This window comes from Gilbertella persicaria (assembly GCF_025201335.1).
Source record: "Gilbertella persicaria strain CBS 190.32 chromosome Unknown B0P05scaffold_24, whole genome shotgun sequence".
Lineage (NCBI taxonomy): Eukaryota > Fungi > Mucoromycota > Mucoromycetes > Mucorales > Choanephoraceae > Gilbertella > Gilbertella persicaria.
In genome coordinates, this window is record NW_026251985.1 from 252,079 (window position 1) to 264,691 (window position 12,613).

Genomic DNA, 12,613 nt, shown 5'->3' on the forward strand with positions numbered 1-12,613 from the left:
AAGAAAAGGAGTGTGAGGTATCTACAACAGAGATAGTAAAATCTGAAGAGAAGCAGATGATTCTCACATGTTGGGTCCAAAAGGATTGTGTTGGTTGAAAGAGAATGTCGAGTGTGTCAATACGGGATTGTGTATCCGCGTGGGCTTCTTGAAAGCATATTATGTCTAGTTTTAAAAGTCCTAAGTATCGAATGTATTCTTTTTGTGTTTTAGGTTGATTTGTTTTCACTAAACTGTTTGCATTTAGTGACGCATAGTGTAATTGGAGTTCTTTAGTCATGATGAGATAGTGAAATATACTTATTGATGGCCTGCAACGGGGCCCGTCGAATGTATACTTTCTTCTAAATGGAGCAATTGTTGATTGATTTCAGCTAAAGTGTTTTGATCGGCTTCGCTCAATATTTCTTCAGTAGATCTTTATTGTATTTGGTGGATCTGTTGAGCCAATGCCCGTTTGCAATCCACCTGCATAGGTAATAAACCATTTAAATCAAACATGGCGTCCCCCTTGACTCCATCTAACTCCATTGCTGAAACGCTCTCTTCTTGTTCAGATTCATCTCTGTCACTGTCACTATCACTGTCACTATCATGACCATCGTTTGGTACATAGTCTGAACCTTCCTCGTCACTCTCGCCATCTTCAGACATATCATCATTACTATCATTTCCTTTTTTAATTGAGTTTGGTCTCACATTTTTCTTGGTCCTAGTCAAAGAAGCACGTTTGTCGTTTGGAGCATACTTGGACTTTAGTACTTCGGTTGAAGAGGCCAGTTGATCCGCTTTAGAAGCAGGTTGGGGCATTTCCTGAGAAGTCTGATTCTTAGGCGCTGGGGTCTTGCGCTTTTTTGATGGATTCTGGAAGAAAAAGAATGCGAATACACTTCTTTGTTTTCTTGTTAACTTAAATGTCTAATCTTCCTGTTGTGTTCTTCCATCTGGACTAGTCATATATCCCTATCAAATAAAAGTTAGCTAAATAGTTCTCTAGCTAAGAAGAAACACATAAAATTATAGGCAGCATTATCAGCTGAAGAAACAGCTTAAGAAGAGAGCAACAGCAGATAGACCTTAGTCTGCCTACCACCACAATCTGAAGACCGTGTCAGTGCAGGAATAGTACACAAGTCTCTAACAGTTGAGCTGGACTAGCGAGGTTTAAGCTTTCAAGTCCCTCACTTAATGAAACGCGTCTGTTACCTTTCGGTCAAGTCCAGTTCATTAGCGAGTATCAATTATACATGATATTTTCCTTGAAATTAAGAGATGAAGCTTGTAGTTAAGAAAAGATAGAGAAGAATGTCGATACATACTCAAAAAATAGCTGCAGCCACTCAGAGAGTATCATGAGGGTGGATGATTTGATTACTTTGTATCTTCTTTCTATTTATCTCCTTAAAATGTTTACGCAAATCGGTTTCCGTCAAAAGAAACTACTTTAAGGACCAATTTCCCGATGGAAACCATGAAGAATCTTTTGCTGTTGAACCTGAAAACGAAGCTTTGCATGGTTTCTCTAACCTTGATGCTGGTCGTGCCTTAGATAAAGGCAATAAAAAGATGGTTAATGCCTTCTTCAAAGCAAAAACTGCTTCGGTGTAGTTTAAGGTGGTAATTCTTTGTGTCGGTTTCTTGAAGAGGAAATCAGACCTAAAATTAATAAGCAATGAATTCAAAAGCAACAATGCATTCATTGTAAAACACAAATGAAATATAAACGATGTGGTGTCTAAGTTAGACATAGTATCTACTTTGATATGTTGATCAGAAAAAACGTTTGCGTTGCTCAATGCGAAGGCTTTCATTCTCATGAAGCTTATCAACGTATTCGTCTTTCAGGAGAAGAGGCAGAAAAAGTGAAAAGTGATCCCTTTACTACCTCCCCAAGAAAATTAACTACTGGTCTCTCTTCTTGCACTGGACAGATCACTGAGGCTGCCAGAGAAATTGACCCCCATTCTCTCTAATGAAGACAGAGTCAAAACATCAATCAAATACTGCAAAGAGCTGAGTTAGGAATCCACAAAAGCAAAGTGCAAAAGAAGTTTGAAGGATTTTTCACTTATAAGTGACAAATGATAAAGACTTTATCCTCACTTTTTCACCTACCCGCATTGTTGAATATCGTCTTTCGTTTGCTACCCATCTGATCATCACAGATGTGACATACAAACCGGTTACTGTCAATGAAAAATACCTTTTGTTCCTCAACCATGTATGTTCCGGAATGACGTAACTGGATCAGAAAGCATATTCACAATTGACAATCTTCAAAGATATTGCCAAGAAGAAAAAAGGGGGAAAAACTCAAAGCAACTTTCTAAAACTACAAATACCGTTGTAGTTTATTACAACAAGAAAACAGTAAAAACATTCAAATGGACTTCTCCCTTTTCTATAGAAAAATGCAAATGGATTTTATAATGAGAATTAGGAGATGCAAGGTCTAATTTTTTGCTTTTTTCGATAAGGATGAAATGGTTCTATCGTCTTGACAGGAGGTAAAGTGATTTTGTATGAATAAATAGAGATGGCATGCGATAAGAGTTGATTTGCATATGCTTGAAGGTCTTGTAGTTCAACATATAATTCAAAATCAATCAAGAACAAGAATTCAAGTTCAAGTTGATTTAATTCAACTAAAGAAAGACCTCCCACTTTAGCATATCGACTATTGGCATAGAATACATCTGAAGTAAATTTAGAAGCCACTAGGATACTATCAATATGGATGAGATACAAAAAAGGGATGACATAGTTTTATACCTTGTAATCAACAATCGATGGATATTAAGTGAATTAATAGTGAATCCTTGATCTAGTTTAGAAATACGGTCAAAATAGATCAAGACAGACAACAGGGCTTCATTTGTAAATGGTGCAAATTTGTGTATACGAACAAGATAGGAATAAACAGTAATATTTGGTATGGCTCTTGAATGAAAATAAGTAATGCATGTATTGGGTATTTGGTTATTGGTAGAGAGCATTGAATCTAACAAATCAGATACAATACGCAATAGATTTGAAGTTGAATAAGTAGCAATATTCATTTCAAAATATGTCTTTTTCTCTTCATTGTCTTGTTTCATACTGAGTAAAGAACTAAAAAAAAAAAAAAAAATAAAGGAAGCCATTTAAATAGACCGCATATCCTTCTTTAGCTCGTGCTGTCAATAGAGTCAGTTGATTGGATGATATCCAACACTCGAATCATCTGCAAAGAAATAGGTAGTGAATTTCCTTTTTTGGTATCAAGTTTTTTTTTTTTTTTTTTTTTGTTATTACCTCTGGATCTGTCAACGTGAAGGATATCCTTTCATTTTTTAATTTAAAAAAAGTCACACAAGAGCTGACAATAAAAAATAATAAGAAACGCGTCGATGCGCGTCCATTTGTTTTGTTTTTGGTTTGTACATGTCTTCAAGAGAATCCACGCCTCTTTCTTTGCCAGAAATAGACGACATTGACACGGATAACGCGTCAGAAGATGTCTTGGTAGCATTACTTGAAAAGGAAACTGATCTTTTACAACAGATCGAGTCCATTGATCTGGCCATTCATAACTTGGAACAACAAGTAGCCAAAGACAAGGAAGAGAAAGAAAGACAAAAAGATGCTATGGATCACGATCAAGAAGAACAAGAAGACAAACCAGAAAGTGAGAAAGAACAAGAACAAGAAAAAGACACAAAAGATGGTGAAGGTAATCCATACTCAACAAAACGCGCATTCACATGTTTTTAGTGATTGAAGAATTTGATGCACCTGAATGGTGTATTCCCATCAAGGCCAATGTCATGACGTATGACTGGGAATCCCTGGCTAAAGAAGTCCAGTTCGATGTGATCGTAACTGATCCCCCATGGCAACTCGCTACACATGCACCCACGCGTGGTGTGGCTATTGCTTATCAACAATTACCTGATATCTGTATTGAAGAAATTCCTATACCAAAACTCTCCACGAATGGCTTCTTGTTTATCTGGGTGATTAATAACAAGTATGCCAAAGCATTTGAACTGATGGAACGATGGGGATATGCTTATGTAGATGATATCACTTGGGTGAAACAGACAGTCAACCGACGTATGGCCAAAGGTCATGGTTATTATCTTCAACATGCTAAAGAAACTTGTCTTGTGGGTGTCAAAGGTACACCTAATTGTCGTCATTCTGTCGGATCCGATGTCATCTTTTCTGAAAGACGAGGTCAAAGTCAAAAACCTGAAGAACTCTATGAGATGATTGAAGAATTAGTACCTAATGGCAAATATCTAGAAATTTTTGGTAGAAAGAACAATTTGCGTGATTATTGGGTTACGATTGGTAATGAGCTATGATTTATTGAATAAAGAAAAGTTACATGGAATACATCACATGTTGACATTGAAGACGTGTTGTTGCTACTTGAGACATAAGCTGATTGTGTTTTTCATTACACTTATCAAGGTAGTGAATCACATCTAACAATGATTTGGGTTTAGGTACTTGAAAACCAAAGCCTTCACCGCCTGTCAAGTCATTCAATGTGATGTTGATGACATTACAATTATTCAGATCAGACGATGGTGCTGGTGGTTGTGTGGTTGGTTCTTCTAACTCAATCAAGTTTGTTTCTTGAGGGTATGTTGTTGAAGACCAGCTTTTTTGATTATGTACATCAAACATGATATGAACAATAAAGAAGAAAAAGAGAGAGAGAAAACACGTCTTTTGTTTACGCGTAACTCTAGTATAAGTGTGACAAAAGGTCTGTTGATAAATTGTGATTTTTTTATTTTTTTTTTTCTCTCCCCCCTTTTTTTCCCCTAACGATGCCTACTACACGCTTTGCTTCAGCTTCAGGAAAATCAATGGATCAAGACATGCCTTCAGAGACACCTGTTGAAGCTCGTCATAAAGCCTATCAGATGAGAAAGAAACGAGATGGATCTCACCTTTTAGGCAAACAAAAAACAATGGTACAATGGATAGAATATGCTACCAGGTAAAAATAACTTTTGAATAATGAAATGACTGAATTGAATCTAGACTCGATCGAGATCATTTTCTTTGGAGTTCATCCGAATCAGGATCTTGTTTTATCGAAACTATTCTTGAACGCGCTTACAAGGGCAAATACAAAGATTTCGCTTCTTTCAAGGTAACTAATGCTTTAGAAAAAAAAAGAGAGACAATCACTAATTCAACAAGTCGGATATTAATACACTTTATTCGCTGGTCTTACGTGTGGTTGGACAAACACGCCATGAATTAGACGCGTTTAAAGAGCTATTTTCTGAACTCGAGAGTAGTTTAATACTGGAAGCATCTCGTCATCAAGAAACATTGACATCCTCACACGATCTATTTGACTTGGTTTCGTTATTTCGCCCTACTGCTGATGGATATGCATTCACAGACATGATCACAAAGGATACATCCAAACACTATCGTAAGGCAACAAGAAATAACGCATTGTATTCATGTCTTTATAGCACAGGGTATTCAAGAAGTAGTCGTGTATCCTGCTCAACCTGCTGAAAAAGAACAGATTCCAACACTCAAAGATGTTGTTGCACCACCCCCACAGTACTATCCCAAGATCCTCAAGCATGAAAACAAACCCAGTTTGCCAGGTAAGCATCTACATACATTAGTTCTCTTCTGATTCATGTTTGTATAGTCCAATGGCTTGATTTTGGTGCATTTTCTAGTTTTGCACCTGCTTCTGATTCGAATAATGCTACAATGACTTATCGAGATACATGGATGGGTCGATCTGTTCACCATGAATCAAAGCAAGACACAATGGATATAGATCCAGAAGAATCAAATGAGGCATGGTTAGCTAAAGAAGGTCTTGATATACAATTGATTCAAGAAGCCATGGATAAACAACCAGACAGCATTGATGAAGAATTAGAATACAACAGTCAATTGTTAGAAGCCTTATTGAACTATCAAAAGACACGACTGAATCCAGATACAGCAAATGAACAAGAATTAGACATTGGTAAGGGAACACAGACGTTTGGTTTAGGGTGACTCACCTGTGCATTAGCCAAGCAACTTGAAGCCAATATTCAGCAGATGCTATCTACCTTACCGCCTCATGCTACTTGTGAATCCAGCATGATAAAAGAAGCCATGACTCGATTACCTGTGTTTGAATCAGCCTACAGAGGCACTTTACCACCTCACAAGATATTTTCATTCCCTACAACAGAGAAAGCAGAAACATTACCCCCTTATGCGAATATCACACCTACTTATTCAAAAGATCATTGGCGTCTTGTTAAAATAGCACCATTACCAACCAAAGACATGACAGGCAATTTCCCTGTAGTCAGCATGGTAGAACAACAACAATTGAATTTCTATCAACAAAAACCACCTCAACAACAACAACAACAACAACAACAACAACAACAACAACAACAACAGCGAATGATGCCTGTCCCTTCATATCCAATATCACAAAGAAGATAGATTTTTATGAATAAAATTATTTACATAGCCTGTGTTTAATCACGGCGGAAACGTCTAGATTCAGAAGAATTTGACTTGAATCTATCTCTGCTCTTGAAATCATCATCTCTAAATCTAGTCTTGAAATCACTGCGAGATTTGTCTCTGCTTTTGAATTCATTGTCGTCTCTGCTTCTAAAGCCACTGCTTCTGAATTCATTGTCATCTCTGCTTCTAAAGCCACTGCTTCTGAATTCGTTGTCATCTCTGTCTCTAAAGCCACTGCTTTTGTTTCTAAAACCATTGTCCCTGCTTCTAAAGCCATTGTCTCTGCTTCTAAAGCCATCGTCACGTGGTCTAAAACTATCGCGACGACGATCAGCATCACGGAAACTGTTGTTTCTACTGCCATATCGACTCTTGTTGTTGTTGCTTTCATTTAAACCCAATTGAGTCAAGAATTTAGGACTAAGGTAAGGAGCTTCTTGTACACCAAAACCTGAAAGGAACTTGCTGGCCTCTGTCAATGCCATCGTACGACGCTGTCCCAAAGTAGCCATTTGGCCTGAATCTATTCGGTTGTGATTAGCAACACCTCCCTATATTTTGGATGTTTTCTATGAACTTACAATAACCCAAATAAGCAGTATAGAGTTCTCTGACCATATCTGTATCCATGGATTGAATGGCTTCATAAGCCACTTGGTTGACTTGATGTGCTTCTTCTTCAGTCACTTGAGGAGGATCCATACGTTCAATAGGCAAATCTTGTACTTCTTTATCTAAAAAGGTCTTTTCAAAAGGAGCCAGTAAGATCATGCCTTCACCTTCACGACCAGCGCGACCCGTACGGCCAAGACGATGAATGTATTGCTCCCGAGAAGAAGGGATACCTACTTGAAGGACAAGCGAGACACCAGGATAATCAACACCACGGGCAGAGACATCCGAAGTAAACAAGATGCTACTGTCTCTTGACTTACGGAAACGATCGGCAATACGAGATCGTTGATCTTGACCCTTTTTGGAGTGAATTTCATAGATTTGACGATGAGGTAACAGTTGCTTAAAGATATGAGCATAAGCCATGGTGGATTTGGTGGTAGGCAAGAAGACAATCACTTTACCCTTTTGAGCTGCTGCATAGTGTTGAAGGCAGTCACGCAAGACAGCAAACTGGTTTTGATAAGGAGCAACCACAGCGGATTGTTTGACATGGAGATTGGTATTCACATCATGTTCACCTACAGTATCAATCAATTCGTAGTTGGGAGACAAAGCAAATTGGCCTAGGTTATCACGGATCTCATCTGACATGGTGGCCGAGAATAACATGGTTTGACGCTGTTGAGGGATTTGGTTCAAAATACGCTGTAATTCAGCCTTGAATCCCATATCCAACAATTGATCTGCTTCATCCAACACAAGCACTTTTAAGTGTTCACACATTTTCTTGAAGCGAGGGACAGAAGACAACATGTCTTGCAAACGGCCTGGTGTGGCAACCACAATATCACAACGACGACGCTCCATTTGCATGATTTGACGACGCTTGGAATCACCCCCGACAAGACAATGGACCTTGAAGGGATAGAAGCTGGTGAGTTTAGTGGCTTCTTCAGCAATTTGGTTGGCTAATTCTCGAGTAGGTGAGATGACCATGATACTAGTCCCTTCAAAATGTCTCATGTCTTGTGTGGATTGACCTGCCGTGGCTGTCTCCAGGGCCGCTGCCAAGAAAGCCAATGTCTTGCCTGTACCTGTCTTGGCCTTGACAAACATATCGTGTTGTGCAGGTAAGCGAGAAAGTACGGCTTCTTGTACAGTAGACATTTCTTGGTACTGAAAGACCTTGGCAAGTGCTTTTTGGGTATTGGCATGAATAGCATCGATAGCATCAAATCGTTTCTTTTCTTCAACAGGTTCAATGGTTGCTTCTTCTTCAAGGGCAGGTTGAGTACTTAAAGACCGGGTATTCAAAAAGAGAGGGATCTTGAGATCAGACAAGATCCGAGGACGAATCTCTTGCTTGGCAAGAAAACTAACAGGGCGGGCTAAGACAATAGAGTGAGTTTATGCAATGTATAAGTTATGATCTTACCAATACGGAGTGTAGTGAATTGACTTGCTCTTGTCAGCTTAAGAGCAGAAGGTGTCAAGATCTTGCGCAACATGAGTCAATAAAAAAAAAAAAGATCGGGACAAGGGTTAAAAAAAAAAAAAAAAAAGGAGGACTCGCTTATAAAATACGATTAAAAGCAGTCTTTTTAAAACTGCACCAATTCTCGCTAAGCATAGAGGGGATTTATTTTAAAAATTATCAGTCAAGTAATTTTCTTCATCGATAAAAGTAGCAACCACAGTTCTATCAGCAAATTTACGACCAGCAAGTTCGCGCAATGCTTCTAATGTCTGTTCTTTTTCTTCATATCTTACAAAGATCTATGATTGGTGTGTGAGTATAGGTCAAACCTAAGGCTATACATTACCAAACCACATCCAGGAACAGGTCCTTCTTTACTAGGTCTTGGAATCTTCATATCTATGATCTTACCAAACTTGGCACACTCTTCAGCAATATCTTCCCAAATATCTAAAGTCATAGCATGAGTATTTGCCTAGGATACTATGTTTTACCTTGGTATTCTTCATCATCTTCTAGTTCATCAGGAGTGACCATATTCATCAGTTGTAATACACGAGTGGCTTCTTCTTCTTTAGCACTTGAGATAGGCAAGTAATCAGCCACTGTCAAGGGCAATTGACCTGTGGCATATTCAGTAGGGAGTGTACCATGCTTAGCACCCACACTAGCACGCTGAACAATCAATTTACGATCACCTAATTCCATGTTATTCAATCCTTGACAAGCCAAATCTGTCACACTAGGATCTGCATATTCACAAAAAGCAAAGCCCTTATTGGCCCCTGTCAGTGGATCCTTGACCAGGTTAAAGGCACGTAATTCACCAAACGACTTTAACAATTCAACCACTTGGTCATCATTTAGATAGACAGGAAGACCACCAATAAAGATCTTGTGGGGTGTATCAGGTACATTTGTAGACACAAGACCAGGCATTTGAGAGGGTAAATCTGTGTATTCAACACCTTCAACAGGTGGTTGGTAGTCTTTGGGTCTACGGATCTTGAGTTGTTGTCCTTGGAACATGACACCGTCAACAGCCATAGCTAAGGTTGCTTGTTCTGATGTATGGAATTCAACAAAGGCATAGTTCTTGTCATGGTTGATCTGAACAGCCACCACAGGTGTAGTATCAGCCAACTTGAGTTGTTCGATGGTCTCATTAAAGAAGTCTGCCATGCTCTTTTCATCAATATCAAAGGGAATTTGACCTACATAAAGACGTTTGGCCTGTCTTGCCAAGGTGGCATTCAAGGCAACAGGGCCAGCAGCACCTTGAGTGACACGAACGCGTGAACCATCGTGCATCATGGCGTTGTCGTGATGATGATAGAGTGTAGTTGGATGACTACCATTGATAGGAGGAGGCTGGAACGATTGAGGTGTGCGGGTACCTACAACTTGACCAGGCAAAGGAAACAAGCCTGTGGATTTGACTTGTTCAGCAGTCATGCCTTCCATACCAGCAGGTGCCATGTCCCAGTTATGAAGTTTTCTTTCACGCTTGCTCAAGGGAATCACATTCTCATTATCACGACGACGTTGTAAGCTGGGGCTGCGTCTTCTGCTGGAACGACGAGGGCTTGGACTTCTTCTGCGTCGACGATAGTCTCGATCATCCCGACTACTACGATGACGAGGTGAACGCTCACGTCTTTCTCTTGATCTTCTACGTCTGTTGTCGCGTGACCTATCATGATAGCGATCTCGGCTATGGCGTCTGTCTCTGCTATTGTCATTTCTACGATAATCCTCATTGTAACCTAAATCCTCATTGTATCGAACTATCATGGCTGTGTGTGAATTGGTTGCACATATGTCATGTTTTGATTTACCTAGTCCTTCATGTCCATAATGACCTTCACCACTCACACCACTTTGAAGTTCTTGACCCACTGAATTCAAGAAAGAATTAGCAAGATCTGCTGCTGATTGTTGAGGGGGGACTACGTGTTTAAGAAAAATTGTTAGTATACACTAGATATCATTCGTAGTTCACCATTTGAGTCTCTATTCCAACCATAAGACATTTTCTTTTTATTCAAATATCTATTGAAAGAAAAAAGGAAAAAAAAAAAGAGAAAAAAAAATTTGGCGGTGTTCACATACCTAAGCCTAAAGAATGAAGTTGATTGGACTAAATGATCCAATCAAACTCATAGCAAAGACTGGCTTTTGCTCTTAAACCATATAAACAAAAAAAAAAAAAAAAAAAAAAAAAGGTAATGCATTATCATGATAGATACAACTCATTGTGTCTCATTATCGCACTGGAATAGTGTAAAGCATAAATCATATGAACCATAAAAGGTATATACAAGTTTTATTCATCTACCATGCTTCTAATCGACAAGTAAGAGTTCCTTTTGTTGTTCCTTTTGTTCGTGTTTAATTCTTCCTTCTATCGTCTTTTTGTATTCACTTGTACAGGTAGCTGGTATACCACCATAGACACCAAGTTGTGGTCGAGTATAACCAAACCAACCATATTTAAACACCAGTTCATTAGCCAAGATTTCACCAAAACCAAGCATGACACCATTAAAGAAAGGCAAGACAAAGTTAATGGCTGTTGATTTGAGTGCCCATAGAAGCAATGGGTGACGGTACCAAGGTTCGCGTCGAACAAGTGTTGTTGAATTATTGTCTGACATGGTTAGAGAAAAAGAAATGAAAAAGAAAAAAATCTCTAAAAATACCGCTTTCTTTTTTATGCTTGCTTATACCCGAAATAAAAATTGACCCAGTTTGTTGTACTCTAACCCAAGAGCCCTTTAATAGACTTAAAGGCATTCAGTTCTTTGTGAATGATTTGTTGAGGTGTTTATTTTAGTTGAATGTAATGATTTGAAGCCATTATGCAACTGACAAAATAGTGGCATTCAGTTACCTCTTCATATCTGTGTCGATATCTTACATAGACTGGTTCATATCTATTACTAATTTATATCTCCCTTCTATTCTCTGCTAATATAAATATTACTGATGTAATTTCTAGAAGATCCACGATATATATGTATATTAGCCTATTCTCCATTGTGTTTAGAGCAAATATGGCACCTCATTTTAGACAAATTCATAAGATACACACACATACACAAGATACATGAGACACTGTTGAATGCACCTTATACAGCTTTTTAATGTCATGACAGCTGTCCTCTTCATTGAGTCACGTGATCTTGAAGTGGATTCTCAAGTGCCAATCAAATGGTGCAACAAGCACAGATTTCATTCACGCGTGCTTTATATTATTTTCTTTTACAGATGACTGCACTTGTAAGTAATCATGTTGACATTTAGACGTATGTGTTGATCCAGAATCTCAGGACGATTGGACAGCTGGCACTCCTATTGGTGCTCTTATCCCTACTTCTGTTTATCCTGCTGTCACTCTTTTGACTGTTTCCACAGGTGTGTTTGCAGCTGGTACCTTTATCATGTAAGTTATCTCTTGACAATAGGATGTACTCAATTCTCTTAGTCAAGGCAATAAGACACCTATTGTTCAGCAACTCCAGACAGCTGTTGTTGCTTCTGTTTTGCTTGGAGTGGGTACTATCTTTGCAGCCAATGCAGCTGGCCTTTATCTCTAATGAACATCTTCCTCCTATGAAAATTGAAAAAGGAGATCATTCATTATTGCTCCTAAAAGACGAATAAATAGCCCTTCCTTCTTCTTCTTCTTTTATGTCTCGTTTAAATGCACTTGAAATAGCATTGATTTGTTTGGTAGTCATTATTGGATGTCTTTGCTTCTTTATCATGGTCTATCGAAAAAGAAACAAACAACAGCATCATTTTATTATGCTTGACAGCCCAGATCATATGTTGGCTTTGCAGAAAGATAGTTTGATAGATGAAAGACGTCGATCTTCTCATCCAATGATACTCTTGTTATGCCATCAACCTGTAGTGCAACCACATCCACAGTTATGTTCAAATCTACAATCACCTTTACCTGCTTATTATCACACTTGATAGGCAACTTACTCGGCACATATATAT

General features: G+C 38.6%; 7 protein-coding genes across 7 annotated transcripts; 3 read left to right on the forward strand and 4 right to left on the reverse strand.

The window, feature by feature from the left end:
• Positions 1-2,436: 2,436 nt before the first annotated feature.
• On the reverse strand, positions 2,437-2,996 carry B0P05DRAFT_471859 (cyclin-domain-containing protein; the record flags this gene model as incomplete). Its single annotated transcript, XM_051574646.1, has 2 exons — positions 2,437-2,725; positions 2,773-2,996. The coding sequence occupies 2 exons, from the start codon at positions 2,994-2,996 to the stop codon at positions 2,437-2,439; spliced, it is 513 nt and encodes a 170-aa protein (XP_051434066.1).
• A 322-nt stretch (positions 2,997-3,318) lies between these two features.
• On the forward strand, positions 3,319-4,349 carry B0P05DRAFT_511659 (MT-A70-domain-containing protein; the record flags this gene model as incomplete). Its single annotated transcript, XM_051575621.1, has 2 exons — positions 3,319-3,712; positions 3,754-4,349. Exons 1-2 carry the CDS (start codon positions 3,424-3,426, stop codon positions 4,347-4,349), a joined length of 885 nt encoding a protein of 294 aa, XP_051434067.1. The 5' UTR covers positions 3,319-3,423.
• Positions 4,350-4,781: 432 nt separating this feature from the next.
• Positions 4,782-6,762, forward strand: B0P05DRAFT_135105 (uncharacterized protein). The gene is made up of 6 exons (XM_051573037.1): positions 4,782-4,996; positions 5,041-5,152; positions 5,203-5,443; positions 5,487-5,627; positions 5,675-6,004; positions 6,053-6,762. Exons 1-6 carry the CDS (start codon positions 4,824-4,826, stop codon positions 6,478-6,480), a joined length of 1,425 nt encoding a protein of 474 aa, XP_051434068.1. The 5' UTR covers positions 4,782-4,823; the 3' UTR covers positions 6,481-6,762.
• B0P05DRAFT_511661 (P-loop containing nucleoside triphosphate hydrolase protein) lies at positions 6,388-8,660 on the reverse strand. Its single transcript, XM_051575622.1, has 3 exons — positions 8,561-8,660; positions 7,089-8,513; positions 6,388-7,030 (listed from the first exon to the last, which is right to left on the reverse strand). The coding sequence occupies exons 1-3, from the start codon at positions 8,631-8,633 to the stop codon at positions 6,516-6,518; spliced, it is 2,013 nt and encodes a 670-aa protein (XP_051434069.1). The 5' UTR covers positions 8,634-8,660; the 3' UTR covers positions 6,388-6,515.
• A 33-nt stretch (positions 8,661-8,693) lies between these two features.
• B0P05DRAFT_545414 (uncharacterized protein) lies at positions 8,694-10,670 on the reverse strand. Its single transcript, XM_051578638.1, has 5 exons — positions 10,605-10,670; positions 10,441-10,551; positions 9,097-10,389; positions 8,949-9,052; positions 8,694-8,901 (listed from the first exon to the last, which is right to left on the reverse strand). Exons 1-5 carry the CDS (start codon positions 10,633-10,635, stop codon positions 8,770-8,772), a joined length of 1,671 nt encoding a protein of 556 aa, XP_051434070.1. The 5' UTR covers positions 10,636-10,670; the 3' UTR covers positions 8,694-8,769.
• Positions 10,671-10,830: 160 nt separating this feature from the next.
• On the reverse strand, positions 10,831-11,359 carry B0P05DRAFT_545415 (outer membrane protein TOM13-domain-containing protein). The gene has a single exon (XM_051578639.1). It carries the CDS (start codon positions 11,257-11,259, stop codon positions 10,948-10,950), a length of 312 nt encoding a protein of 103 aa, XP_051434071.1. The 5' UTR covers positions 11,260-11,359; the 3' UTR covers positions 10,831-10,947.
• A 491-nt stretch (positions 11,360-11,850) lies between these two features.
• B0P05DRAFT_545418 (uncharacterized protein) lies at positions 11,851-12,287 on the forward strand. Its single transcript, XM_051578640.1, has 3 exons — positions 11,851-11,884; positions 11,935-12,047; positions 12,090-12,287. The coding sequence occupies exons 1-3, from the start codon at positions 11,873-11,875 to the stop codon at positions 12,199-12,201; spliced, it is 237 nt and encodes a 78-aa protein (XP_051434072.1). The 5' UTR covers positions 11,851-11,872; the 3' UTR covers positions 12,202-12,287.
• The last annotated feature ends 326 nt before the right edge of the window (positions 12,288-12,613 follow it).

Excerpts from the sequence above, each read along its gene's own strand:
- B0P05DRAFT_135105 (XM_051573037.1), top strand. The coding sequence starts at position 4,824 with ATGCCTACTACACGCTTTGCTTCAGCTTCAGGAAAATCAATGGATCAA. Across the intron at positions 5,153-5,202 it reads AAGATTTCGCTTCTTTCAAG|TCGGATATTAATACACTTTA; the intron begins GTAACTAATGCT and ends TAATTCAACAAG. Across the intron at positions 6,005-6,052 it reads TGAACAAGAATTAGACATTG|CCAAGCAACTTGAAGCCAAT; the intron begins GTAAGGGAACAC and ends CCTGTGCATTAG.
- B0P05DRAFT_511661 (XM_051575622.1), bottom strand. The coding sequence starts at position 8,633 with ATGTTGCGCAAGATCTTGACACCTTCTGCTCTTAAGCTGACAAGAGCA. Across the intron at positions 8,514-8,560 it reads ATTCACTACACTCCGTATTG|CCCGCCCTGTTAGTTTTCTT; the intron begins GTAAGATCATAA and ends CTATTGTCTTAG. Across the intron at positions 7,031-7,088 it reads TACTGCTTATTTGGGTTATT|ATTCAGGCCAAATGGCTACT; the intron begins GTAAGTTCATAG and ends ACAACCGAATAG.
- B0P05DRAFT_545414 (XM_051578638.1), bottom strand. The coding sequence starts at position 10,635 with ATGTCTTATGGTTGGAATAGAGACTCAAATG. Across the intron at positions 9,053-9,096 it reads AGATGATGAAGAATACCAAG|ATATTTGGGAAGATATTGCT; the intron begins GTAAAACATAGT and ends CTATGACTTTAG. Across the intron at positions 8,902-8,948 it reads CTGTTCCTGGATGTGGTTTG|ATCTTTGTAAGATATGAAGA; the intron begins GTAATGTATAGC and ends CACCAATCATAG.
- B0P05DRAFT_545415 (XM_051578639.1), bottom strand. The coding sequence starts at position 11,259 with ATGTCAGACAATAATTCAACAACACTTGTTCGACGCGAACCTTGGTAC.
- B0P05DRAFT_545418 (XM_051578640.1), top strand. Across the intron at positions 12,048-12,089 it reads GCAGCTGGTACCTTTATCAT|TCAAGGCAATAAGACACCTA; the intron begins GTAAGTTATCTC and ends CAATTCTCTTAG.